Below are 27,854 nucleotides of genomic sequence, written 5' to 3' on the forward strand. Positions count from 1 at the left end.
ATAGAAATTCCATTTGACCCAGCAATCCCATTACTGGGCATATATCCAAAGGATTATAAATCGTTCTACTATAAGGACACATGCACACGAATGTTCATAGCAGCACAGTTTACAATAGCAAAGACCTGGAACCAACCCAAATGCCCATCGATGATAGACTGGACAGGAAAAATGTGGCACATATACACCATGGAATATTATGCAGCCATTAAAAACGAGGAGTTTGCGTCCTTTGTAGGGACATGGATGAACCTGGAAACCATCATTCTCAGCAAACTGACACAAGAACACAAAATCAAACACCACATGTTCTCACTCATAGGCGGGTGTTGAACAAGGAGAACACATGGACACAGGGAGGGGAGCACTATACATGGGGGTCTGTTGTGGGGGAGTGGGGGGGGACAGCGGGGGGGGTGGGGAATTGGGGAGGGATAGCATGGGGAGAAATGCCAGATATGGGTGAAGGGGAGGAAGGCAGCAAATCACACTGCCACGTATGCACCTAAGCAACAACCTTGCATGTTTTTCACATGTACCCCAAAACCTAAAATGCAATAAAAAAAAAAAAAAAAAAAAAAAAAAAAGAACATAGTATGTAAATATATAAAATAGAGCCACTGGGGCTGGCGGGGTCTGGAACAAAAGCTACCTGAGGCCTTCCTTGCTTCCCAGGGAACTCCCAGGTCCTTAGAGCCTTATAATCCAGAACCCCTGCTGAAGCATTACCTAACCTTGTATTAGGTAGAGGAGGAGAGGGAAGGACAGAGCTTAGGGCAAGCAGATAAATCAGAAGCCCTCCCTCTACTGTCCCATGGAAAGAAGCCCCCCTGCTATATCAAGTAAAAAAGGTATTTGCTGCCTTTTTTTCCCTTTTCTGCCAATTCAATTTTATGCTGGGTCCAGCTGCTGACAGGATCACCGATAAGTCTGCAGGGAGCCTGAGGGCCCAGAAGAGGCTAATCGAGAGCATGCCTCTGGTCAGTGGGTTTATTCAGAACTGTGGGAGGCCGAGTGAGTGTTCAGTGTCCAGGTGATCACTGCTATTATCATTACGCAGAGGTGTGCAAGACTCAAATCTCTAATAGCACTGGCCACTTGGCATACTGTATATCCCTGGTTGGCACCAGAGCCTTACCTGGTAAGGAGGGAGGGAGGGAAGGAAGAAATGAAAATTCCCCCATTGCTCCCCCTTGTATACAGTGAAGCTTAGGGCAGATCACATGGTATTTCCCTCTCCCTCCTCCAAAACCTTTTACATGATAAAAATTCAGGTTCCTGAGAATATTAATGGAAAATAAGTCATCAATGGGTGGCTGCGCAGATTATTCAGGTGGCCGGGATGGTCTGCCCCACGGAAGACAGTCAATACAGGAAGAAGTGCAGCCTGGGGGTCGGGTCAGGGCTGGTTTAGAATCTTAGCTCTGCAGCCTACTCCCTAACGCCAAGGGGTGTGACCAGGCCCGCTTCCTATCTGAAAGGAGAGGATAGTAATACCTGGAGTTGCCTAGAGGCTGACTAAAGATAGCAGGTGAAGTGCCTGCTACCAAGATGACCCTCAACACACATCTCTTCCTTTCCTGCTGCTCCCCTCCTGCGGATGGCTCCAGGCTCACAGGTTGACTGCATAAACGAGTTTCAGGGAAATTCTGTTAGCCAGCGTCGTGGGGAGAAGCTCTCCTAGCACCTCTCCCCTTCATTTTGCCACCTGCCTCCCAGAGCCAGCCAGGAACAGGGTAGCCTCTCTGGGAATAGTGTGGATTCTAGTTAAGAGCAGAATCAAAGAATGTGACCACCAGGAAGGAGCCTCTAAGATCAACTCTTCCAACTCCTTTCCATTCCATCTGAGGAAATGGGCAGAGCTAGGATTAGAACCCAGATCGAAACTTCCAGCAGGCAGTCTGTGTTTTAGAAGGGCGAGAAGAACAGTGTCAGTAGAAGGTGTGGGCTCAGGAGGCACAGGGGCTGGGTTGCGCTGGGCAGAATGACCTTGGGGAAGGAGCAGCGGGGCTGTCTGAACCTCAGTTTCCTCATCTGCAGGTTGGCACCATACTTGCTTCTCGTGACTGTTGTTAGAAGGAGAGGTCATGTAATAAACCACCTGCATGGTGCCCGGCATAAGGTAGGCATCCAAAAGTGTCAAATGAATCAAAGGAAGTTTTAGTTACAACAGCTGCAATGTGTAGGATATAAAGCATGTGTCGGGGCTAGGAGCGCAGGGAGGAACGAGGTGCTTTCTGCCGTGGATCAGTTGTTTACAGGAAGAAGAAATTTGAAAGATTATTTCTCCCTGTACAAGAATGTAGAAGAGGGGCGGGCTGCGGTGGTTCTTGCCTGTAGTCCCAGCACGTTGGGAGAGGATTGTTTGAGGCCAGGAGTTTGAGATCAACCTGGGCAACGTAGCAAGACCAAGTCTCTACAAAAAAATGTTTACAATTAAAAAAAATGTAGGCAAGGAGTGAAGATCAGGTGGCATGGGCCTCCCCTACTCAAGGCAGCCTGATGGTGCCAGAGCCCAGGGCGGATGCAGGACCTTGACTGGTGCTCCCAGGCCACGACCGTGGCCAAGCCCGCTCCTCTCTGGCACCGCCCATTCATCTCTACAAGGATACACCGGGGTACGGCAGGTTGGCTTAGGGGAAAGGGAAACTGGTGATGTCTAAGCTCTGTATTCTGCGATCAGTAATTCAAAATCAGTGGCATGAAATCCCCAATATGACTTTCATTCTGTCATTTCCCATGTGCTACTTCAAATCCAATGCAGAATAGTTTTATCAAAGGATAGATCCGAGCCAACACTTTCTTACTGTGATCACCAGGCAGGGAGCTGAGAGCCTCTGCATCTCCCCCACATGCTTGGCGACAGGTGGCAGGAGGAAGATGGGAACTCATAGGGAGAATAGAGTGTCCCTGACACGGGTCTGGGGAAGTGACTGAAGTGACACTGGGCCTCATCATGAACAGGAATTTACCACCTTCTTGGGAACAGTATGGACTCCTCTTTATGTCTGGAGTTTCCATTTGTAAAATGGGAGCAGCCTGTCCCAGGGTGGGCCCTCATCACACCCCTTTTGAGTGTCCCCTGCAGCCTGCCTCTAGGAGCAGGGTAGGCTCTGTCATCCAAGGAGGCCTGGATTCTCTGCTGTGTCTTTCCTGTTCCCTACACAGGATTCACTTTGAAGTTCTGAGGCACTTCTGAGTGCAGGCAGGATTCCTGGAGGGAGAAATCACTTCAGGCGCCTCTTATACCAGGCGCCTCTTGTACCTGAACGTGTTTTGACTCAGGAACAAAGTACACTGCAAATGCAGCTGGAGAGCTAGGGAGCCCTCCACATCCAAGCCGGCTTTGAGTTTTGATCCCAAATTGGAACCTTTCAAGTCATTTCACATTTGGCCAAACAAGGTTCTTCAGTTTCTTATTTTTCCTCCTTTTCTTATAAAAGGATACAGACCTAAAAGGACCCCTGGGCACTTATAGGTTCTTAGGAAATCACACTGCTGCATTCCCTGTGGTGGAATTGGATGCTCTCTGATTAAAACTCCATCTCTGTCCATGTGCGCTCTGAGATGAATGGGGCTGAGGGGAATCACTTGGGGTATTCTGGGTTTGGGGACTGGTCAGATTTCAAAACCAAAACTTTCAGATGTTTGGCTTCTAATAGGGTCAGGTTTACTTGTTCCTGGGAGAAATGCCAGCCACGAGGCTGAAAAAGTCTTTTGAAAATGTCAGCATCAGGGAAGCCACTGCCCAAGTCATTACAAATGAAACCTTAGGTACCTGCAGATCCTAGAGTGATTTATTCCCCTATTTGGGAAAAGCAAACAAACAAGCAGACCAGACTCCCTGGGGCTCTGGGACCGTGCTCACTGCCTTCCCTGAAAACCCGGCTGCCTTCTGAAAGCAGACCAGGCATCACGTCTCAGAGCCAACCCCACAAAGCAAAGAGTGACTTGCCAATCCAACCCTCCCAGTTATTTTGAAACCATGGAGACCTTGCTTTAGAACTCCTTCTAGGTGGCCTTCAGTGTAGGTAACAATCTTCTCTACTGCAGGAGGCCCTGGACAACTTACAAATGGAATATTTAGAACCTAGCTCTGCCTACGTGTAGAGTGCAATTTCAGGAATAGCAACACAGGCTATGTGAGTCCCAGGGAGGCAGAGACTTTGCACAACTCGTTTGCCAGTGTTTGCACTGGATCTTGCAAAATATTCAGCATACAGGCATAAAAAAGTTTGCTTAATGAATATACACACCTCAGAGGCACTTACGTGAAATAGCATATACCAGTGGTTTTGGTTTCTTTCTTTTAAAACTCTAATCTCCCTGGGTCCTTTCTAGATTTGATTCCATCTTTTTATCTAGAGAGTTGTTGAAGGAAGGACTTCTGGATAAAGGATCCAGGATCCTAAGTCCTCTAATTTAGCACTTAGCGAAACAGGAATCTTTAAGAGGGTGGCAGCTACAATTAAGGACCCCAAATTCCAAGATTTTGCTTCCATCATCTGTTCTTCTGACCCTTGCAACATGCCTCAAAGAGGCACAGTGCTGTGATCTCCGCTGTTGAAAGTGCTGCCCCCAGAAATTTCTATAACTGGATACCCAGCACCTCTGTGCCGCTTCTAGGCTGTTTGAAAACCTGAATGTAAAGAGAATGTTCTAGATACTAAAGGGTTTTGGGTGGTCCTATCCCCCGTAGAGAAGAGCCCTCTACTGCAACCGCTCATAACCAGCGGCCCTCACAGCCCCACCCATACAGCATCTAGGGGATTCTGGGCAGTCAGTACCATTCTTCCTAGACTGCCCCATGTGTGTCTGCGTCAGACCTGCAACTATGTGCTATGTCATTGGTTCATTTACTTATTTTTATGCTCCTCAAACCACTGGGCTGGAGCCTCTCACACACGCGAAGGCAGGCAGGCTACCGCTATGTTGATGAGCTCTGCCATGTTTCAAAATGCAGAGTCCTTCCATAGGAGTGAGATGTTCAGACCTTCTCTTTTCCCAAGGCTCAAGTGGAGAAAGAAAAGACAGAAACATACTATTGTTTGGTCTCTGGGGAAAATAAACAAAAATGCCATCAATCCCTGGGTAGAAAATTTCATTTCGCAATTGTGACATCACCTCCTGAAACTGTCCTTCTACCCTCTTCAAATGCAGAAGCCCCCATGTGCCCCTTGGTAAAAGTAGCTGTGTGTGTACGTGGCTGCCATCTGTAATGATGCTATTCTCTAGGTAACGGACTTTGTCATCTCATTCTCCCTGCTAGACTGTAAACTCTTCAAAGTAAGGAATTATGTCCTTTCCTTCCTATGTAATTCCCCAGTGCCCAATTCGGTGTTGCTCTGAGCCTAGCAGGTGTTCAATAATCACTGGTGACAACATAAACTGAGTTCTTAGCACTTAACAATGAGAAATTCCCCACATTTATTGTCAGAGCTTTTTTTAAAAAAGATTTCTTGCATTCAATGTGCGCATGTGTATGCACACACAAAAGAGACAGATGGAAGTGAGGGCCACAGGGATGAAGGGAACCCAAGAGTGGAAGCACTAAGATACACACGGACGAGGCGAGGCACCCAAGTCCACAGCAAGACAGGGCCACAGAGACACACAGGGACCCACGAAGCACACAGGCCCACAGCAAGACGGGGCCACAGAGACACACAGGGACCCACGAAGCACACAGGCCCACAGCAAGACGAGGGCCACAGGGACACACAGGGGCCCATGAAACACACAGGCCCATAGCAAGATGGGGACCCACAGGCACACATGAAACTCCTTCCAGCTCCAATTTTATACAGTCATTGATTTTAAAACATTATAGCCATCCTTCTGGTTCAACGCTTTGAAATATTGGGTGCTTTATCCCACGACACAGCTATGGGGATCCACAAATGCTCCAGAATCTTCCCATTATCCATGGGTGCAACTGCACAGGTCTCGAAACACGTGACCCACACCTTCGTACTGGGCTTTGGAACTCTTGCCACCTTTGATGACGCTGCCAAAGCGTTTCCTTCTAAATTATCAACTCTTTCATGAAGCCAGGTATCAATTATGAGACTGTTGACATGTGAGTGTGATAGTTGTCACTCAAACGCTGACCCTCACAAAGTGCTTTCCACTTCACTAGGGAGAGGAGGTGCCATGCGGCAGAGAGCATGCGTCAAGAATTGGAGGGGCGGGACAAGTCATGGCATTCTCCAAGGGGTCGTGTCCTCATCTGTAAAAGGAGTCCAACAACCTCTGCCTGGCTCACTGGCTGAAGGGGGGTTCCACCGCCACGTGGGAGACGAATGGTCACTGTGGGGTGGCAGCACTAAGAGCCTGCAGCCACCCAGGGGGCAGCAGAGCCTCCCCCTGCCCTCATGGTCCCCTGCTGCTGGGATTTCTCAGGGAGGATACTCAAACTAGAAAGACAAGATCTTTCCTATGCAGTAATTATTATCATTATTATTTGCTTTAAGAAAATGCCTATAAAAGTATCAAATTACTTTCCCCATTAGGTTGTAATCAGAACATATTAAATAGACAATGTGATTAAGAACATGAGCTTTGAAGTGACAAAGACCCATGCTACAGTCCCAGCTCCCGCTCTTCCTAGCTGTGTGACTTTGAGCAAGTTACTGAACCTTTAGAAGGCTGGGTTTGCTCAGCAGCTAAAGGGGGTTAGTAGTATATGCTTCCAAAGGGCAATACAAGGATTAAAGATGACACTGTGTCAAACACTTTCAGCAGTAGCCTGACACCTACATAGTAAGCTCTCAAAATTAATGGTGGCTGTTCTTATTGTTCAGTATTTCCTCTTGTTTTCTGAGAGTCATCTTATATAGACACAGCTAAGAATATGCAAAATAGCACCTGAACAACCAAAATAGTGTCACAAAGTACATGTCTAAAAAGCCTGGACACTGTATTTACAGAGAATCATGCCAGATTCCCTCCTGTTTATTGTGACTTTATATAAAACTCTAAGTACATTAATAACAACGGACAAGTGATTGACCACATACTATGGGCTGAGCACTTCAATACATGGGTAGATTTGTTACCTCACTGACTCCTCCCAGTCCCATAAAGCAAGTGGGCCTCATCACCCCCATTTTACAGAGGAAGAAATGGAGGCTGATAGAGGCTACCTGGCTTGCCCCAGGTGAAAGTGATTAAGTAGGACAGCTAGAATGTGAAGCCAGTCTGTCTGAGGTCAGCCTGCACTGGTAATCAACATGCTATGCTCCCTCCATGATCAGCCTGGTGAACCTATTCCTGGCTCATAGCAGTTTAGAAAATAAATTGGGGGCAAGGGACACCTGCAGCAATAGGTACCTTGAGTGTGACCGGCACATTGACAGCTGATGGACTGATAGTGAAAGAGGAACGAGAAAGGGACAGAAAACTCAAAGAGAAAGACTTCCATAGAGAACTGTCCACACCATTACTGCAGGGGTCAGAGAGTCCTAATATATTTAAAAGCTCCTTAGAGCATCATAATTCCAGAGCCCAGTGCAATAATTTTCACTATGTCATCAAGAAAAATCAGATTGTGCAAATTGTATGCTTAGGAAGACAGAAAGAAAAGGGGTTAAAAGTGGGGGTGATCTATTAAAAGGGTCGATTCCCTTGTGACAGTTCGTCTATGTTGAATACCCTATGACAACATTGCATAAATAAGGCGCTGTCTTTTAAAAAGATGATACACAATTAAAATGAGAATAAAAGACATGCTAACTCCAGGCATATTCAGAAAACCTGTTCACAAATTCTTACTTCTTATTTTAACCTACTGCTTAATTTAACCCAGTTTCTATCAAGTCTTGAAAGAAATAATCCTTTAGTCCCCTCTGTGCCTCCAAGTTTAGAATCACTGCTTTGTACCTTTAGCCAGTGTGGCATTGAAAGGAGCCATCAGATAATTTAAAGGGATGTCTATTGAAAATGGAGATGTAAACCTTATTAAAAAAACAAAAACCCTAGGGAAAAATGCATTAAGTGGCCTTCCTGGAACAGGCAGCTGTCAGCCAGAGTTTTCCCACCTATCCACAGTGGAGGATGGCAGAGGAAAGGGAACATGTTAGGCCAGAAGGCTCATTTTCAACCCAAAGCCACTCTCAGCTCCCTGTTTATAACCTTAGAATTTGTTTTATGTCTATCCATATCACATTCTCCAGGCTCCATAAAGACTGCTTTTCAAGTCCCAAAATAAAGCTTATCAGAACCTGACTGCTTGAAACACATTTAAACCAAATTTGAAAAGATTTGAAAACAGGCATTTCAAGTTGATAAAATCATAATAATGATATCTTTAAAGGGCCCTCTCTGTCTGGTTATTCGAGCAGGGAGAAGCCTCCAGAACTAAGGAAGAGCCCCTTCCATCAGACGTCCATGGCCTACCAGCAGCACCCAGATAACAGGAAGCCTATTCCCACTGGAAGCAAAGAGGATGACCTTGTCCCTTGAGGCTAGGGTGACCAGATTTAGAAAATAGATATTCAAGACACTCAGTTATTAATATATTTGAATTTCAGATAAGTGAAGAATATTTTTTATACTAAGTATGTCCCATATGATATTTATGACAGGCTCATATTAAAACATTATTTATTTATCTGACATTCAAATTTACCTGTGTATTCTGTATTTTATCTGGCATCTCTAGGCTAGGCTCCAATTCCCTGGGGGTTTTTGGATGGGTGGGAAGTGGGGTGAGGGGAGTTATAATGACCAGCCTAGGAGTATGGCGAAACCAATGGGAAGGGCTGGCCTTTTCACTCCCTTCCCTCCTTTCCCCACCCTTCTCCAAAGAGATTCCATGGCTCCAGCCAACCACACTCCATGTCTCTAGAGACGCTGTCTCTGATCCTTCTGAGCAATAGTTATCCTCCACAACACACGTCCTACCCTGACTTCCTCCCACACGGAGGTGCACACTTGCAGAGGTGCTGTAAACTTGCAAGAACTCATTTGCTTCCATATTCCATTGTTTTGCTTTGTTTCCCAAACAAGGCTGCAAATAGGCTTTGAAGGGGCTCCTGATCTGAGTTTCTTTTTCTTTCCCCATACAGACCCCTCCTACCCACTATACTCAGATGCCAAAAAACACATTGGAGTTTGTTCTCTTCGGGCATAATTTCAAGACCTGACTTAAGGCACAAGCTGAACCAGCATATCCAACTTGCCTGGCAGAAGTGTTTATGGACTTTTCTCCTACAGACACTGCCTCGACTCTGCCAATGGAAGCCCCGTCCCCCTCACTACTTCATACTACTGATTAGAGGTCTTTAGTGAATCGCAATCCATAGTCATACAGATTTAATAAAAACAGAGACGAAAGAGCTCTTGCTTTCAGGCGTCCACGGGTGTGCTTGCAGCAAAACATTTACAGCTAAGCCATAAAGTGCATGGAAATATGGAAGAAACATCGACACAACAATAAAACGAGGGGTGAGATTAATGATGCCATGATACAATCTGTTTTCATTTGGTGGAGAGAAAATTAATTTTTGAAGACATTTCATTTAACTTTGCAATATTTTGTAATTTAACCTTTGATGCTCGCAACTTTTTCTTTTATCTGCTCTCCTCTTTCAGACTAAAGATGAGGGAGGCAAGTTTTATGTCTAGTTTTATGTATGGCTTCATGGCAGCTGATCTCTGCTCTAGACAGAGGTGAGAAAGATGTACTCAGAGAAGAAAAGTTATTGCCGACCATAATTTGCAGCTCTTCCTCCTATTGATCTTCTTCCTCCTTTAATAATACAAAATATAACTTCCGAAAGCATAATATGTGTTACCTTCCAGAGAAAGGCACCGGGGTGGGCTGGATGACCAGATAAGGTTGTGTAAGCACTCAAGATACTGAGATCCGTCGAGTTTAAATCCAGGAAAGCAGTGATAGGCGATCACAGTCCCCACTGGGAAGGAGGCCTGGAACTCGGAGATGTTCACATAGCCATTAGAAAAGGCTACAGGTCTCAGGCAGCCTGTGGAAGGTGAAAGAAAAAGGGAAAGATTCCACCGTGTCATCTCCGTACATCAAAAAGTCATACAGAATGCTGGAACATTTTAGGATTCCCCCACTGTGAAAATGGCACCACCTCTGAAGAATGAAGCACCTTGGTCCCAAATACTCAGGTTCTTATTCTAGTTATCATGCAGGTATTTGCTCTGCTATTTGCAAATGGCACCAAGAGGGTCAGATGAGTAGTTAGGATGGAGGGAGGGTGGTGAGTGTCTGACTGTGGATTGCACACCCCCAGGCAGAGTATTCTGGCTCTGACTGCATTTCAGCAACACCTGAGAAGCTCTTACAAAACAGCAGTGCCCAGGCCCCATGCCCAGGATCTGCAGAAAGCCTGGGGATCATTATCTTTTTTTAAAGCTCCCGAAGTAACTTGATGTGCTGGCCAGGTTGAGAACCATTGAGGTGCTGTAAGAGGAAAGAGACACCATCAGTGGTTTCAGTGGTGGTGAGAGCAGCTTGGGAAGCTTAAGTTCCAAACTCAATTCCACTATAGTGGATTATGGGACAGAAATCTGCCTGAGATGATGCCCTTACATTTCTGAAAATTCAGTTATGTTTTATGTGAAATAGATGAGGAATCCCGCAGTGTAGTGGTTCTCAGACTCGAGAAGAGGCAGAGGGAGCCTGATGACTGTACTGCTAACATCCAGGCTCTGCTGCTGCTGCCACTGCCGGTCATGGGACCACACTCAGAACCAGTGCTGTCCTGAGTCTGTGCATCGAGCACAGCATGCTGTGTGCAATCAGCGTGGAAGTGGGACCTGGATCCCACACTCCTTCTGTGAGACACTAAGCTGCCTGTTTGCCCCCCGAAGCCTGTGCAGCCCAGCAGAACACTACCGGTGGCAAAGAATTCTGTTGCGTGTGGCATCCACTGTGATCACGCCATTTCTTATTGCTTCAGCAATTTCACTGGAGGGAATAATGACACTGCAGAGTTGGTGCTCTTCCAGGAGAGAACTAATTGTGTGTGAAGTAAATAATGTATAATGAAAACACCCACTTTCCCTTCCAAGTCAGCAGATACAGATTGTATGTGTCCCATGCACGGCAGTGGATGACCGAACCCTTCTCCTAAGCTGACTTTGTTGGATGCTGTAAGTATCTTGAAGGGATCTCTCAGCAACTGCTTTGGTTGACACCCCAGTATATGGTGTCTGTGCATCAGAGCAGGTGGGGGTGAGACGGGTGCAGAATTTGAGGCACTCACTGTCAGGGTCGGGCAGCGCCAATTCTGCACTGCTGTGTCCTGGGGCCATGGAGCTCTGCAGACCAAGGAGACCATAGTCTTGAACTGGCCAACATCTGGGATGCACCATACCCTGAAAGGTATGGAACTCAGCCATCTTTGTAGACAGGCCCATACCTTAGATTATTATTGGTGTTTTTTTATTTTTTGAGCTATAAACGGACAATGCTCATAATAAAGTGAAGTGTATGTGTGTTTATGTGGCAAGGAGGAGGTTGGGGATCAGGAATAATAAACAGACTCAATAATTGAGAAAAAAAGATAAGCACATTAACATGAACAAGTGAGCGCCTTAGAACCCTTAAGCGTAGTTCCAATCAGTGAGCACAAATGATTGTGCCTGCTCTTCTTCCTAGGAAGGAACTGTAGTTCTAAACTACCCACACAGATAAGCTGGTTTCTCTCAAGTAAAAACTAACTCTGACTCAGAGTGGGGTTATAATTCGTGCAGTTAATCAGAGTAGAAGGAAAGATATGCTCACTCTTGGTTAGAGACAGCCTGTCCTAAATATAACGGTTGAAAACTGGCTTCAACTCAATAGTTCAACATGATTTCCATTTGCACTTCTAGATAATAAAGAGAGGCCTCCTCAGGCTTTAGCCCCTGGATCTATAGGTGCAAATAATAGTTAGAGAATGAAATGTCACTCGTAGGGGCCAATTATATTCCCCCTGGGGGCTCAGAGGGGTGTCAGGCTATCCAAGGCAACTTCAGTTCCTCATTCCCTATGGTGAGCCAGGCAAGCAGCCAGTGAGCAACACTGGAGCAGCAGCAGCTCCAGCAGGCAGGACCTATCGTTCTGTGCAGCAGGTGTGGGGTGCAGTAGAGGGTAGGGCCCAGGCCAGGGCACCCACCCACCCGCTTTGTGGGACAGAGGCTTGCATCGGTGTTAGAAGAAGCATACCTCTCCAGGATAATGGGCTGGCTCTGTTGCTGTGGACCTAGAAAAGCAATGTCTTGACTGGGATTTGAGGAAGGGGAAGTGGAATGGGGGCAACAGTGGCTAGAAAGAGCAATAGAAAAGCCTGGGTCTACAGCCTCAAAATGACACTTCGAGAGGCACACCAACACAGGGTATTTCTTTTTTTAATCACTGGGAAAAAAGGAACTCCTAAAGGAAAATCCTGTATTTAAGTGACAGGAACGGAAACAGAAAGGATGGCGGAACAAAAGGTTACGTGGGAAACAGGAAGGGAAGAAGTGGCTGGAGTCTGGGATGGTTGTCCTGGTTATCACTCTGACCCTGCTGGAGGACTGAAACAGATCAGCGGGTAATAGTTTATTTAAATAAGTAGCCCAACTTAACAGCCAGCTGCTTGTTTTGTAGACAGTCTCTGAAAATGTAAATAAATCATGTCTCCTTTGAAAATGCAACACAGAACATGCTTAGCAACACCGGCAGTCTCTGGGAGAGACAGGGTAGTGTGATGGTCTGGGCTGCTTTCGTCCTTCTCATGCTCAAGCCTCTGTTCCTTCAAGGAGTCACGACTCTTAAGCTCTCATGTAAGGAAACTATTTATTTCCAAGAACAGGGCACCCAAAGCAATATCAGCGTCTGCCAGTTGTGATTTCCAAGCACAAAGTTAACATTCGTCTCTGCTTGAGCACGCTGGTACTTGTGGAGCAAATGAGATTGCTCTCCTTCTCCCTCACACTATGAATTATGCATGGCTTTTTGGTTCTTTGGTCGAGGTCACATGTCAAAAAATAAAATCAGAATCACTCTGAACTTGAGGGCTTATTTTCACGAACAGGGCCCTTTATGATAGGCCCGGGCAAATCTAAAAAATGCAAAAGAATAAATATTCACCAGGTAGTTTGGATGAAATTTGAATTTGATGATTTTTCTGTTCTTCATGCATTATATATACAAAAAAAGGATACTATTAAGAGAAAACAGCCTCTGTTTAAGATTGGCTTTAACTATATTTTTGTCACTACTGACATAAATATAAATGCCCTGTTATTTCCATTAAATATATAACAGTTCATCATTGTGTTAGCAGCCCAGTTACAAGTCTCCTGATTTTTAAACTACCTTTGATATGTTGGACTAAAGGAGACATCCAACATTCTAAAAATGAGGTGCTTCCTGCTTATTGTTTAAAACTGGGTACATGGAGCTGAGCAAGCTACGAGGAGTGGTGATGGAGATTCCAAGAACAGAGCTTTGACAACTGCAGTAAAGAGGCAACTGGGTCCGAGTGGGGTAGATGGCTTTGCTCATTTTCCCCATCATCTCTATCATGTTATTAGATAAACGTGCACAGTCTACAGTAAAGTCCAACAGAACAACAGCCCAGCTGAGAACTGGAGCATCAGTCCTGTACCTTGACAGATGGGCAGATTATCCCACGTTCCATCATTGCGACATAATGAAACCATATTGTATAGGTCGGGGTACCGGATCTTGAATCCTTCATGACAAGTGATGATTAGCTTACTTCCATATCTATACGTCTTGTTATGAATCTCAGCATCTTCAATTTGAGGGATACCGCAATCTGCAATTTTGAAAAGGTACACATTATTTTTGGAATTTTAAAATGGTTGTGGTTCACAGCTTCACAAGAAAGCTCTTGTATTCAGACTTGGTCTCAACCTATAAATGATACCTGATAAATGCTACCTCATATGTCACTAGGCTCAGGTGCCAATGACAAGCAGAAGAGCTGGCTTCACGGGAGTAATGAAAAGGTGGCTCAAAAAGAGGGACCCAGGGCGTGGGGATCCAATCACAAAAAGAACTTTATTTCCCGCCTGTGACACTTCAAACCATATAGTTGATCTTATGAACAATTTTGGAAGTAAGTGAAGAAAGACAAGCGTTGAGGATTTACCTGAACGATCTGGTTACATACTTCACTGTGTTTGTGGACAGAACAGAACACAGTGTGGCCTGATGGGCTGATCTCACAGATGCCCAACTATGCCACCTCTGCCTGTGGGGCCTGGCCCTAAGCGTGATAAGAATATGTGCTCTGCAAAACAGCATAGGGGTTGAGCTGTGCCTGTGTTTGCCATTAGCATTTCCCATCCACCTTATCTGTTTTAAAAGAGATAACAAATACAGCAGCACATACTATTGCCAAACTCACAAAGGCTCAGAGCGGGCCACTGTACTGCCTCCTAAAAATGGAGTAAGAGCAACAGGCATGTGTACAGGAGGAGAAGAGGCAAGCTTGGGCACTGGGGGAGGAATGAGGAGCCCATGGCATGCAGCAAATGATAGAAAGATTAAATAAAACAAACAAGTTATAATTATCCACTTCCAACTGCGTCTACTTCCCGTCCACTGTCCAGGCCACTCCACTCCTTGCTGCCCAGTTGGGATCCCGCTTCCACACTAAACACGCCCAAGTCATCCCATCTGGTCTAAGGCACATGGATCACGATGTTTCTCTCTCCATCTCTTATGAGCACACCTCTGTTTAATGTTTCTGGTTTTATATGCATATGTGTTTGTAAGCATGACCTACAGATGGGTTATGTTCCAAAGTCGTTGATCCTTAACTTTTTAAAACAAGGCAAAAACCAAGAACAGCATTTTGTTAATCATAGAAACTTCCTCCAGAAATTTCTCAATCCTTTAAAACATTGTAGGTCTCTTATCCATTCCCCAAATCCTACTGAATCCACAATATGGCCAGAATAGTACTAACAGGGACCCTGACCTTCAGTTGCTCTAAGCTTTGAACTGTCAGCTCTGAGGCACTGGGCCCTGGGAACCCTGATGTGAGTGGAAGAGAAGGGAAAAGCTGTGGCTAGTGGGTGGATGGCTCTGACGGCTTGAAAAAGGGCACATCCCAGGAGCTACAAAGTGGGGTTGGGGCTGGGTTTACTGGGAGAAATGGGAAATATAACACAACAGACTTCAGAAAATAGGATGTCAACGATGGGAAAGACTTAGGCAGATGGGGGCTTCCAAGTTAGAGGAGAGCCTGGCGGCTGGGATGCAGGGGTGGTGCTCGTTCATCACCTGCATGGGTCACCTGAAGTCAAATCCTTATAAGCCCAGGTCTGCCCTTATCTCAACCTTTGTCACCAACATTAGCTTGAGAGTAGGGACTATGCTGCTCACTTCCTCTGACCCTCCTGCCATGCTTCTGACCTGCACACACACCTGGCAAAAGAGTGCTGAGAGGAACTGTGTGAACCTCTGCCCCAGCACGCTGCGAGCGCACAGCCCGCCTGGCTAACAGGCCTGAGGCACGGCCCTGCAGCTCACCCTTCCCTGAGGACACCTGTCATCAGACCGTCCCTTTGCCCGTGATTTCAACAAAGAGAGCCTTGGCTGAATGACTGTGTTCTGGTTTCAGTTTTACCTTTCATGTTTGTGTTTCAGGCCATGAAAAGGGGTTTTCTAACTGTTCGTGTTTAACCAACAATTTTCCTGCTAGCATAGTTGAATTTCCCCTATCAACCCCAATCCCAGAATAATCCTGACTGGGGTCACAGGATCACTGACAATTTTTTGCACACTGCTGGTGCCTTCTTAATAGAAAATGTGAATTATGTTTTTTCAATGGTACTGTACAGAAATTACAGCAAATAAAAAACACATTTATCAAGGCATCTGTAAAATCTTGGCTGTAAATAGGTACTGTGGCAATAATTTACACATCTAAACAACTATTTTCATGATTGACTCAAAACTTTTTCAACAATTAGCTAGTAGACTCAGGAGGTGGCCAGCTATAAAGTCAATGGACAGAAGTATCCCTTTGGGCATTATGGACACGTGGACATTGGCTGGCTGGGACCAGAAGCACCCAAGCCTTGTTTCTAAGGGTGATTTCTCAGCACAGTGTTGTCTAATGTAGAATGCTTTCAACTTCTAGTTAGAGCTCAAGTTTCCCCAAACAGGGCACCGGGACAATTGCAGAGCATATGACACAGGGCTAGCGGGAATTCACAGCCTCTGGAATCCCAGTGATGATGTGCCCTGCTCAAAGAAAACTCACCATAAGGAGTGATGCCAGGCCACTTTACTATGTGGGAGGAGCCACATATCAACTGGGAAGTAAGAAGTAGGGTTCAAATCCCAACAAGGGGAAGAGGACAGGAGGGGCAGTGCCTCAGGAATGAGTACAAAACAAACATAAATCAGCTCTATCAAAAACTTCACCTTGACAGAGAAAACATCATCCAGAGCCTTTTTGATTTCTTTACCCACCAAGTCTGGCATCTGATCCTCCCCCTGAAGGAGGGTGAAGAAGGAAGAAGAGGAAATCTGGAAAAAAGTATGTGCCTGGTGAATTCTCTGTGGTAGTGAAAAACCATGGACCTTCTTTCGATAGTAAAAAAGAATCTTTAGTATCTTTAGTATCTTAGAGTAAAAGGATCTTTAGTATCTGACAGTAAATGTCCAATCTTCACCAATTCTGAAATTTCAAACAGAAATAACACAATTTTCTATAGCATAAGTTCATCTAATCAATAGAAAAAATTTTGATGGTGGGGTGTGGTGGCTCACGCCTGTAATCCCAGCACTTTGGGAAGCCGAGGCATGTGGATCACCTGAGGTCAGGAGTTCGAGACCAGCCTGGCCAACATGGTGAAACCCCATCTCTACTAAAAATATAAAAATTAGCCAGGTGTGGTGGCACATGCCTGTAATCCCACTACTCGGGAGGCTGAGGCAGGAGAATTGCTTGAACCCAGAAGGGGGAGGTTACAGTGAGCCAAGATCATACCATTGCACTCTATAAAAATATTTATCAATATCTGGCTCTGTCCTGTTGAATCTGGTCAACAATTAGAACTTACGTATATGAGGCATAACTAGGCCTTTCAGGATGTAACATGAGGGATATCAAAGCCTTCCATTCTGGAAATCACCTTTCACCAGCCCAACACTGACATTATTTCTATACCCTGCTTCCAGTCACAATGGGGATTTAATATAGTGAATAAATAAAAGAAGGAGTAAAAGATCCTAAGGCAGCATTGCATATTTATACCCAAGTACAAATTAATTTATCAGATTAGTTAGCGGAGAGCAGTGCCTAAGGGATGGAGCAGAAATAGTAACAGTAAAGAAATCTTACAGGAAATGTGCCATACATAGGATTTACTATTCTTTAAAAGTTAGTTATACATGAATATGAATCCAATTCCTTCAACACACCAAGTTTTGACATTAATACTCCCTCGAAACTGTTCCCAGGAACATGAATACATAATACACCCACAGAGATTCACAATCCAAAAAGTAGATTATAGGCTGGGAAGGTCTTACTGTAAAGAATTCTACTTAATTTTGTTTAAACCAGCATTTGTAAAGCTTGTTTATTCATCCAGCTGTTCAGTCATCTATTTTGTGAATTACAAAGCACTTACTCTAGGCTCAGTGTGTCCTGGGTGCTGAGGATACTGAGTCAAGTGCCTTATTCTTACAGCACTTTAATGGATGAAGACTGCCAATAGACAAGTTAACGGATAAAGGTGCTAGAAAGTTAAGGCAACACTCACTGCCATGATGAACACACAGCAAGGTGACATCATAGGGACTGACTCAGGGACTCTTTTAATTTGGGTAGATAGGAAAGGGGCCCCTGAGGAAATGACATTTATTAAGCTGAGATTTGAATGACTAGAAGAATTCAATTATGTGGATCTTGGAGAACATGTTAGGCAGTGGGAACAGCTAGTGCAAAGTCCAGGAAAGGGCCTGCTGTCCTTAAAAACATGAAAGAAGACCTGTGTATTTGGAATATAGTGACCAAGAAGGGGAGGGACAGGCCAGATCATGCAGGGCCTTGTAGATTAGGGCAGGGAATTATTTTAGTGTGATAGGGAGTTACTGGGGCTTGTGAAGCACGGGTCATGGCATGATCTGATTTATATCCTCAAAGGGTTTGCCATATGTACAGCAAAGGATTAATTTACCCAAGGAGAGGTTTAGGCATTTGCCCTCAGCTCCTGGGAGGTAACCTTTAGCCCCCGGAATGTCTGGCCTGAGATAAGTGTCTTTGTTTGCCTGGAGGCTCTGGGCCATGCTAGACAGATTATGCCAACAGTATGAGGTATGGCAGTGGCCTTGGCCATGCCATCTGGTCCATGCTAACGTGGATTTAGGTTAGTCCATGCTAACGTGTGATTTAAGCTTTGGGCCTTGGGCCGTGCAGTATCATCAGCTCAACTTCTGGAGGAACAGAAAACTAAAATCAGCCACACTGTGGCCAACCATGCCCACATGACCAAGCCCCGATTAAAACTCTGGACACTAAAGCTTGGTGAGTTTCCCCGACATCATACATTGTTGCTGGAAAAAAGAAGTGCTGTCCACATAGCCCCACAGGAGTGAACAACTGAAAGTACATGTCTGGGGACTCCTGGACCCTGCCCTATACACCTCTTCCCTTGGCTGATTTGATCTGTCTTTTCATTGTAAAAAGCCTTATCTGTGAGTAGAATAGTTTTCCTGAGTACTGTGAGTCTGAGTTCCTGAGTCCTTCTAGTGAATTACTGGACCTGATATTGGTCTTGGGGAGCCCAGACTTGTAGCTGGTATCAGAAGTGAGGGTTGTCTTGGGGACTCTGAACTTAGTACCATAGAACGCTTTTTTCCCACTTACTACTGACTAACAACCCTCAGGAGCACTGTTCCGTATCAGTGCCGTTTCACCCTTCTGCTGTTTTAAGGAACTGCCATTCTAGCACAGCTCAGAGAACACTGTTCTAACCATCAGTTTACTCAGGATCAGGCTGAAGCAGCTGAATGGAACCAACTGAGACAAATGATTTCACCATCAGCAATTAACAAAAGGCAGAGAAAATGAGGGGCAAGAATGGATGCTCCTCAGAGATGACTGGAGAGAAAGGATGTGTCATAGAATAGGAGGCACCACCATGTGGGATAATTTTGTTTCAGGAGCAGGGCTGGTCCAGGTTGTTTCTTTCTTATTTAAAGGATACTGACTCTTTGAAATCAGAAAAAGCACTGGAACCGGACACTCAAGACCTTGTGGCTTACAGATGAGGGTAGTTAGGCCCTGTCTTAAAACTACTGAGAAAGAGCCCTTAGAAAGACAGTTGGCCAAAGAAAAGTTATTATAATAAGCATGCTTCTTGTACTTAGTGTCTTTGTCTGGCATATAGACTGGAATATTTTATTTATTTGTGGTTAACAAAGGCAATTAGTAGATTTGTGTTTTATTATTTAAAGCATTCGTTTCTATATTTAACACATGGACAGCAATTATTTGTTCTTAGTCGTTCACTTGGAGGGACTGAGACTGCTTACACATTCTTCTAAGCACATGTGGAACATTTACAAAAAATGACCATAGCTGGACAATAAAGAAAGTCTCAAAAAATTTCAAAAGAACAAAGTTATAGAGCTTTACTTTTTTCTGGCCACAATGAAATTTAGATAGAAATGAATAGTTAGAAAATCTCCATATGTGGCCAGGCGTGGTGGCTCACGCCTGTAATCTCAGCACTTTGGGAGGCCGAGGCGGGCGGATCACGAGGTCAAGAGATCGAGACAATCCTGGCCAGCATGGTGAAACTCCGTCTCTACTAAAAATACAAAAAAATTAGCTGGGCATAGTGGCGCGCGCATGTAGTCCCAGCTACTGGGGAGGCTGAGGCAGGAGAACTGCTTGAACCCAGGAGGCGGAGGTTGCAGTGAGCTGAGGTCGCGCCACTGCACTCCAGCCTGGCGCTTGGTAACGGAGTGAGACTCTGTCTCAAAAAAAAAAAAAAAAAAAGAAAATCTCCATATATTGGGAAACTGAGTAATACCTTTCTAAACAAGCTGTGAGTCCAAAAATAAATAGTAACAGAAAATATGTTGAACTGAGTAACAACAAAAATACTACATATTGAAATATATGCTATGCAGATAAAACTATAGCTGTATTTCCCTGTAAGCATAAATGCACATATTAGAAAAAGATAAATATCTAAAAATCAACAATGTATATTGCAGTTGGTTAGGTCAAGTTTGGTAATCACATTGTTCAAGTTTTCTAGATGCTTATTTTTTTTTTTAATTTTTCCTGCTCCAAAGAGAACAGGGGTTAACGTTCTCACTGTGATTATGGATTTCTCCCTAAAGTTTATTAATTTTTGCTTTACATACTTTGAAGCATATTATTAGATGTGTACAAATTTAGAATTATTATTAAGTATCAGAATAAAGAATTCTGCAAGAAAGTTAGAGAGAGGACAATTAAACTCAAAGAAAATTACACATGGAAATAAATAACAAAGACAAGAATGAGCATTAATGAAACAGAGAGAAAACATGGATAAGAGAGGATCGACAAAACCAAAAGTTAGTTCTTAGAAATAAAAAAAATTGATAAATCACTGGTGAAACTGATCAAGAAACAGAGACACAGCACACATAACCATGTAAGAATAAAAAAGGACACCATCACAAATCCTATACTTAAAAAAATGAGAGAATGTTACAAAAAGCTTTGTACCAAGATCTAAGAAAATTTAAATGGAGTTAAGTTCCTAAAGCAAATAAATAAATTAAAAATGTATAATTTACCAACATGGACACAAGAAGAAACAGAAAATAGTTACACTCTTATAAAATGTTAAATAAATTGAATTCAAAATGAAAAGCCTTCCCACAAAGAAACTCCAAGTCTAGGCAGCTTCTGAATGAATTTTACTAAATGTTTAAGGAAGAAATAGCACCATTCTAATACAAACTCTTTCAGTGTCCTATTTTGAAGGACGACACCAACTTATTTTATGAGTGCAGTCTAACCTTGATTGTAAAACCTGGCAAGAACATTACAAAGAAAGAAAAATTCAGGCCAATCCATCTTAACATAGAAGCAAAACTTAAAAATAAAATATTTGCAAACATAATCCTGCAATAAACAACAAGAAAATATATCACAAGTTAGATGTATTTCAAGAATGCTAAATTGGGTTAACATTTGACAAACAACAAATATGACTTGCTATATTAACAGAATAAAAAAAAGTATCTTAATAGATGTGGAAAAGTATTTGATAAAATTTAACATCCATTCATGATATTAAAAAGAAAATAACTTGTAATGAGCTAGAAACTGAAGAAAACACCCTTAACATAATAAAGGATATATTCTTAAAGACCTTTAACAAAAATATTGAAAGCATTCCATTTGAGATTGAAAAGAAGACCACAAAGCTCACTCTTCCCACTTGGACCCAGCATTACACTGCCATTCTTAATCAAAGCAGAAATGCAATGAAAGGAAACACAAGGTATTAGTGTCAGAAAGAAATTAAACTAGTATTATTCACACATCACATGAATCGGTATGGAGTAAAACCCAAAAGAATTTATACAGATAAACAGTAAAATAACGAGTTTAGCATATATAAATTTCTACATGTTAATTTAAAAAACAAATTTAAAATATTTATCAATGACATAAACGAATTTGAATTCCTAAGGCATAAATCTAACAAAAGGTATGTAAGACCTTTGTACAGAAAACTGGAAACATTATTGAGAAAAACTGTAAAAGCCCTAAATAGGGGAATATTCCATGTTCCTTGATTGAAAAACTCCATATGGTAAAGGCATTATTTCCCCTAATTTGGCTATAAACTAAATAATTTATATTAAAAATCAGATTCGTTTTGACAATTGACATGCTAATTCTAAAATTTATATGGAAATACAAAAGGCCAAGAAGAACCAAGACAGTATGGAAGAAGACTTGCTCCACCAGAATTCAAGACTATTATAAAGCCATAGTATTTAAAACAGTATGGAATTGATGCAAAGACAGACAAAGACCAATAGACCAGAACAGAGTCCTGAAAGAGGAAATCTGTCTTATGAATTAGGGGCAGTAGGAGAAAGCAGGCTTTTTAATAAATGGTGCTAGATTATATTACACACACAAATCATGTCTAAGTGGACTGCAGGTATAAACATGAAAGTCAAAAGTGTGACATTCTGAGAAGATTGTATAGGAGAATGCCTTCATGATGTCAGCATAGGAAAACATTGTTTAAAGAATACCAAAAAAAGTGCCAACATAGAGAAAAAGATTGATAAATTTGACTACATTAAAATTAGGGTCTTCTGCTCATCTAAAGACACTGACGATGCAAGTAAAAACAGAAAAACAGAAGACTTTGCAGCACCTGTCACCAAAAACTAAAAATCAATAAGGAAAAGACAGGTAATAGATAAATGGGCAAGTGAATTAAACAGGCACTTCGAAAGCGAGAATAACAAGCTGGCCAAAAAACACAAAAAGATGCTCAACCTCAATAATCACCAGAGATATGTACATTAAAACCAGGAGATACGACTACATACTTACCAGATGGCTAAAATATTGACAATACGAAGTGTTGGCAAGCAGCGTATTCCACTAGTAGGAGGGTAAATTGGTACAACCACTTTGGAAAGCTGGTAGTAGCTATTAACAAGAAACAAATACATCTCCTATGCCTCAGCAACTCCACTCTTAGATGAATAGTCAACAAAAATGTGAGTGTGTATTCACCAAGAGGTGTGTTCAAACATGATCATAACAGCACTATTTGTAACAAAAGCCAGTTGGAAAAAACCCACATTTCCATTAATATCAGAATGTTCCAATTATAGTATATTCATAAAATAGAACACAATGCAGCAATGAAAATGATCAAATTACAGCAACATGCATTAACATGCATGGATTTCATAAACTTAAAGTAATCCTTACTCTATAATTTCATGTATACAAACTCAAAAATAAGGCAAAAGCACATTCAACTTAAAATAGTAAGATGTTTTAGAGACACATGCTGCTGGACTAAGTATCATAGGAAGTGATCCCTGTGACTATCTCCCTCTGAGAGAGAAGAGGAAGTGATCCAGTGGGGGCTTCTGGGGTACCAGCAATGTCCCATGTCTTCACCTGAATAATAGTGACATTGGTCTTGCTTTGTGACAGTTCATTGGACTGTTCAGTGCTGTGTACGCTTCTATATGTTTCATTTCATAAATTTTTTTAAAGGTTAAAACAACAATAAAATTAATCCAGAAAGAAGCACAAGGAAATCACTGCCTATGTAGCTATCTTTCCCAACTCATCTGGAGCCTCTGCGCCTGGCAAGTAGACAGTGCTTAACAGAATTTTGGGGAATGAATGACCAAACATATTGGGGGTGGCACTGAAATTTTCAAAAGCATAAAACCTCAGTTATTTGCCAGAAAATTTTCAGAAGACAATTTGACCTCTAATGTAGGTTATGTAGGTTGTTGGAGAAACTGGGTTTGATTCAGAGTTTTGTCCTAGAAGGTAAATCTAATCTGATTTCTTGCTATTCTCTTAATAAACCCAACTTTAATTATTTTATCTTTAAAGAAATGTTAAGGTCACTTTTCACCTTCTGGAAAGTTCAACAACAAGGAAATGACAGAAAGCACTTGGAGGCCAGAACTCACAAGAAAAATAAAAGAAGGCATGTTAAATGCCCTTCTTGTGGGCTGATGACTTCCAGAGGTTCTACCCCACATCTTCATGCTCTGCTCATAGAGGGCACATGGTAAGCATCTGAAGGAATCCTCTGAGGCCTGTCAACGTGAGAATCACCTGGAAATGCACATCTTTGTGCATACAAGCATCTGAGCTTGGGGCCTGGAAATGTACCTTTTTCATGTCCCCACCCCACCCCAGGCAATCACCGTGAAGTCAAACATTGAGAACCACCATGTGATGGGATATGCAAGGCCAGTCTGGGTGACTGAATAAACTGAAGAATAGCAATCAAAACTCAAAGCCTGGCTCGGAATTTAACAAGCCTGGGCCCATCTCTTAGCAGCTGTGTCAGGCAAATGTAATAAAGAACAGAATCTAATCCAAGGAAGCTGGGGCACCAAGGCACGCCGAGACCTCACGCTCTTGCAGACCCAGCATGGGGTTCCAAGGAGATCTGAATCAGTAATAGGACTCACAAGATGCTGACTGGGAGCCTCAGTCAGCCCCAAACTGCTCAAAGACTGGCATGAGAGAAGATGAATTTCATCTGCAGTGGGTTTGGAAGGACCCCGGTGGGGGTAGGTCTGCATTTTTCATAAGCAGCTAACATAATTCCGGATAGTTTCAGTTGCAAGCTTGTGAAAAACTGCTTTCTGGGGAAATCCCCCCAGGTCGGTTTGTTGTTCAAGGTTGTTAACAATCACTGTGTGACCTTTATACAGGATCTGACAAGGATCTGTGTATGCACTAATGATGTTGTTCCCCATTTGCCTGACAATTCTGGGACTTCGAACAACTCCCTACCTCCACAGCCCCTGTACAGAAAGGGTGAGGTCTCAACACTCACGTGTGCAAGACTGCGTGAGGCAGCTGGTTGAGGAGTAACAGCTGCCAAGATTTCGACATTCCTTCTGCGCTTATTGGGGGCTTGGTTGCACAGGCTTGAGAACAGTTGTCTGTGGTGGTCCACCTGTCATCTTGCAACCATAACTAATCATTTCTGTCACTTATCTTTGTGGGATCTGCCTTGACCTGACCTGACGTTATTTCCTCTGGATTTTTTTTTCCCTTTCAAGTCAGGGCCACATTTAAGTTAAAGAAATCCTCTAGAAAACAAAAACTAAACTCACATGGAAGCCACAAGGGAGCAAGTACAGGAGGGCAGTGGCTTCTGTTAACAGCAGAATAAATAAGAGATGACAGTGGTCCTAGGGACAGGTAGAAGCATCCCTCTGCTCCTTCCCTTCTTAGAAGGCAGAAAACGAGGACTGAGTATCTTGGGGGAAGACATGCAAATACTTGCCCTTGTGGGCATAGGCTGCCGTTTCCAATAATCCACATCTAAGGCAAGAAGAAGGAAATTTTAGATGATAGAGAATGCACACGAGAAAACAATAATCCCAAACAAAATATTTTTAAAGCATCCAATTGTTTGGATGAAGCCTCTGGAGCTGGGAGACAGCTCAGTTAATATATGAGTAACTGGAAAACATGAGCATGACCACCCCGCTTTTGAAAAATGCCTGCACCCCACAGTTTCAATGAATAAAGGAGTTATCTGCCAACTTTACTGCCAGCTTTAGCTTATGAGTTGAGCTGAATCTTTTAATTAAAAATTTATAATGTAATAATAATACTTAAACTCATATTGCACCTTTTCCCCAGGAAGCTCAAAGAACCTTCTTAACATCAAATTATTCATCTTTTATAGCAATCCTGGTCAGGTCTATAGGAGCCAAAATATTTTAGCAAGTACTTAAAAATAATGTTTAATGAATGATTTTTTTTCCTTTTTGCACTCTGCAAGGAACAAAGACAAAGGAAGGTTAAGCATGGAGACAGAGCAAGCTGGAGCTGTGGCAGGAACAGCTCCTCCTCCTGTGCTCTATGCCACCTTTAGCCACAATCAGGTAACAGGGGAGCCTGAGACAAAAAGCACAGGTGGGAGGGATCCCTGACTGCACACTGAAATTACCTTGGATCCCCTGAAAACAGATCTCTGGTTGTGCCCAAGCATAGGTTGAAATACCTAAGCCTGGGCTCCCAATAAACAAAACAACTAAAATAGAGTCTCTTGAAGTGGATCTCAGGCACTTTCATTTTTAAAAGTTCTGCAAGTGATCCTGACAGGCAGCCTCGGTTGCACACCACCAGGATATTGAAAGACCACTGGACGGCTGGACACTCACACCTGTAATCCCAGCACTTTGGGAGGCCGAGGTGGGCAGATTATTAGGTCAGCAGTTCGAGACCAGCCTGGCCAACATGGTGAAACCCCATCTCTACTAAAAATACAAAAATTAGCTGGGTGCGGTGGTGGGTGCCTGCAATTCCAGCTACTTGGGACGCTGAGGCAGGAGAATCACTTAAACCTGGGAGGCGGAGGTTGCAGTGAGCCGAGACCACACCATTGTACTCCAGCCTGAGTGACAGAACAAGACTCTGTCTCAAAAAAAGAAAAAGAAAAAAAAGAAAGAGCACTGGACAAGGAGTCAAGACACTGGTCCAATTCCCAGCTTTCCTGCTGTGTGACTTCTATAAGTAACTAAAGCTCTTATGGGCTTCAGTGTCTTCATTTGGAAAATGACACCACTGACATTTCTGATTCTCAGAGTTAATCATCTCCAAGGATCTTTGTTGAACACCAGAGAAAACTGTTGTTGTCCCTTCTTACAAAGCAATATCAGACCATATCCCTGAATCAGTGAGTCTCAAATTTTTTATGTGTAAGACGCAGCTGGGAGATTTTTTTTTTAATGCAGATTCCTCGGCCCCACCCTTAGCATTCTAGTGCTGGAGGTCTGAATATGTACTTTTCCTGAGTTCTGAGGTGGGCAGTCCTTGGCACATACTTTAAGAACCAGTCCCCTGCATGAACAGGTTCTTACCAAGTGTGTTGGTAACAAGATCCCTCCCTAATAGGGTATGGGCCTGGGGCAGTTATAATGTGTCACCTGCCTTCCCTCCCTTCCCCTCGCCTGGGAAAAATCATGTTTGGTCAGGTGAGATGACCATACTGAAAAGAAAACTCAGATTTGAATCGCAACTCTGTCACTACCTAGGAGACCATGGGAAATTCAGTCTCTCAGAGCCTCCACTTTCTCACCTATAAAATAAGGTGATAGAACCTACTTTGTAGGGTTGCTGTAGTAATTAAAGATGATGGATATAAAGCATAAGCACCCATGTTTATCGCAGCACTGTTCACAATAGCCAAGACACGGAATCAACCTAGGTATTCAACAATAGATGAATGGATAAAGAAAATGTGGTACCTAAACGCCATGGAATACTATTCATCCATAAAAAAAGAATAAAATCTTGTCATTCATGGCAACATGGATGGAACTGGGGGACATTATGTTAAGGCTTATTTTAACAACCCAGGAACAGAAAGTTAAACACTGCATGTTCTCACTCATATGTGGAAGCTAAAATAGGTTAATCTCATAGAAGTAAAAAGTAGAAAAGAGGATATTAGAGGCAGGGAAGGGTAGGGGAAAGGGTGAGAGAGGTTTGTTAAAGGATATAAAGTCACAACTAGATAAGAGGAATAAGTTCTAGTGTTCTATACCTCTGTAGAATAACTATGGTTAACAATAATATATTACATAGTTTTAAATCACTAGAAGGAAGATATTGAATATTCCCAACACAGAGAAATAATAAATAATTGTGATGATGGACATGTGAATTGCCCTGATCTGACCATTACACATATATGTATTAAAACACACTTTGTACGTCACGAATATGTATAATTATTTGTCAATTTAAAAACTAAAAATAAAACAAGGGTACCCAATCCATATGACAGACAGCTCCTTAAGACACTGCAGTCTTGTTGGGGAAAGGAAAACAAAGGTAACATGCAGACCAGGAACAGGTGCCCATGTTGGGGTGGGCAGGAACAGCAAGGGAGGCTTTGCCTTTGGTGACTGGGGATGGGGCCAGGTTCTGGACAGATGTCTAGGGATATTCCTGCTCCTTCAACTGCTGCCTCTCTGAATCCCTGTCCATCTTTGTCAGTATCCCCAAAATACATGACTTGGGCCAAGCAACTCAATTTACAATGCCCCAAAGAGAGCTCAGATTCAACTGTACTGACAGTATTGTGGCCAAAGCAAAGAT

General features: G+C 43.2%; 1 protein-coding gene across 5 annotated transcripts in view; it reads right to left on the reverse strand.

Moving 5' to 3' along the window:
• SUSD4 (sushi domain containing 4) overlaps positions 1 to 27,854 on the reverse strand; it is a 150,546-nt gene that overhangs the window by 43,766 nt on the left and 78,926 nt on the right. For all 5 annotated transcript variants that reach the window (XM_012459746.3, XM_064383546.1, XM_012459744.3 and 2 more), the window contains 2 exons: positions 13,608 to 13,781; positions 9,798 to 9,986 (listed from right to left, as the gene is read on the reverse strand). In XM_012459746.3, coding sequence (XP_012315169.2) covers positions 9,798 to 9,986; positions 13,608 to 13,781 — 363 coding nt within the window. The remainder of the gene's footprint in view (positions 1 to 9,797; positions 9,987 to 13,607; positions 13,782 to 27,854) is intronic.

Source organism: Aotus nancymaae, unplaced genomic scaffold (genome assembly GCF_030222135.1).
Source record: "Aotus nancymaae isolate 86718 unplaced genomic scaffold, 86718_ANA_hifiasm-v0.15.2.pri h1tg000032l_0, whole genome shotgun sequence".
NCBI lineage: Eukaryota > Metazoa > Chordata > Mammalia > Primates > Aotidae > Aotus > Aotus nancymaae.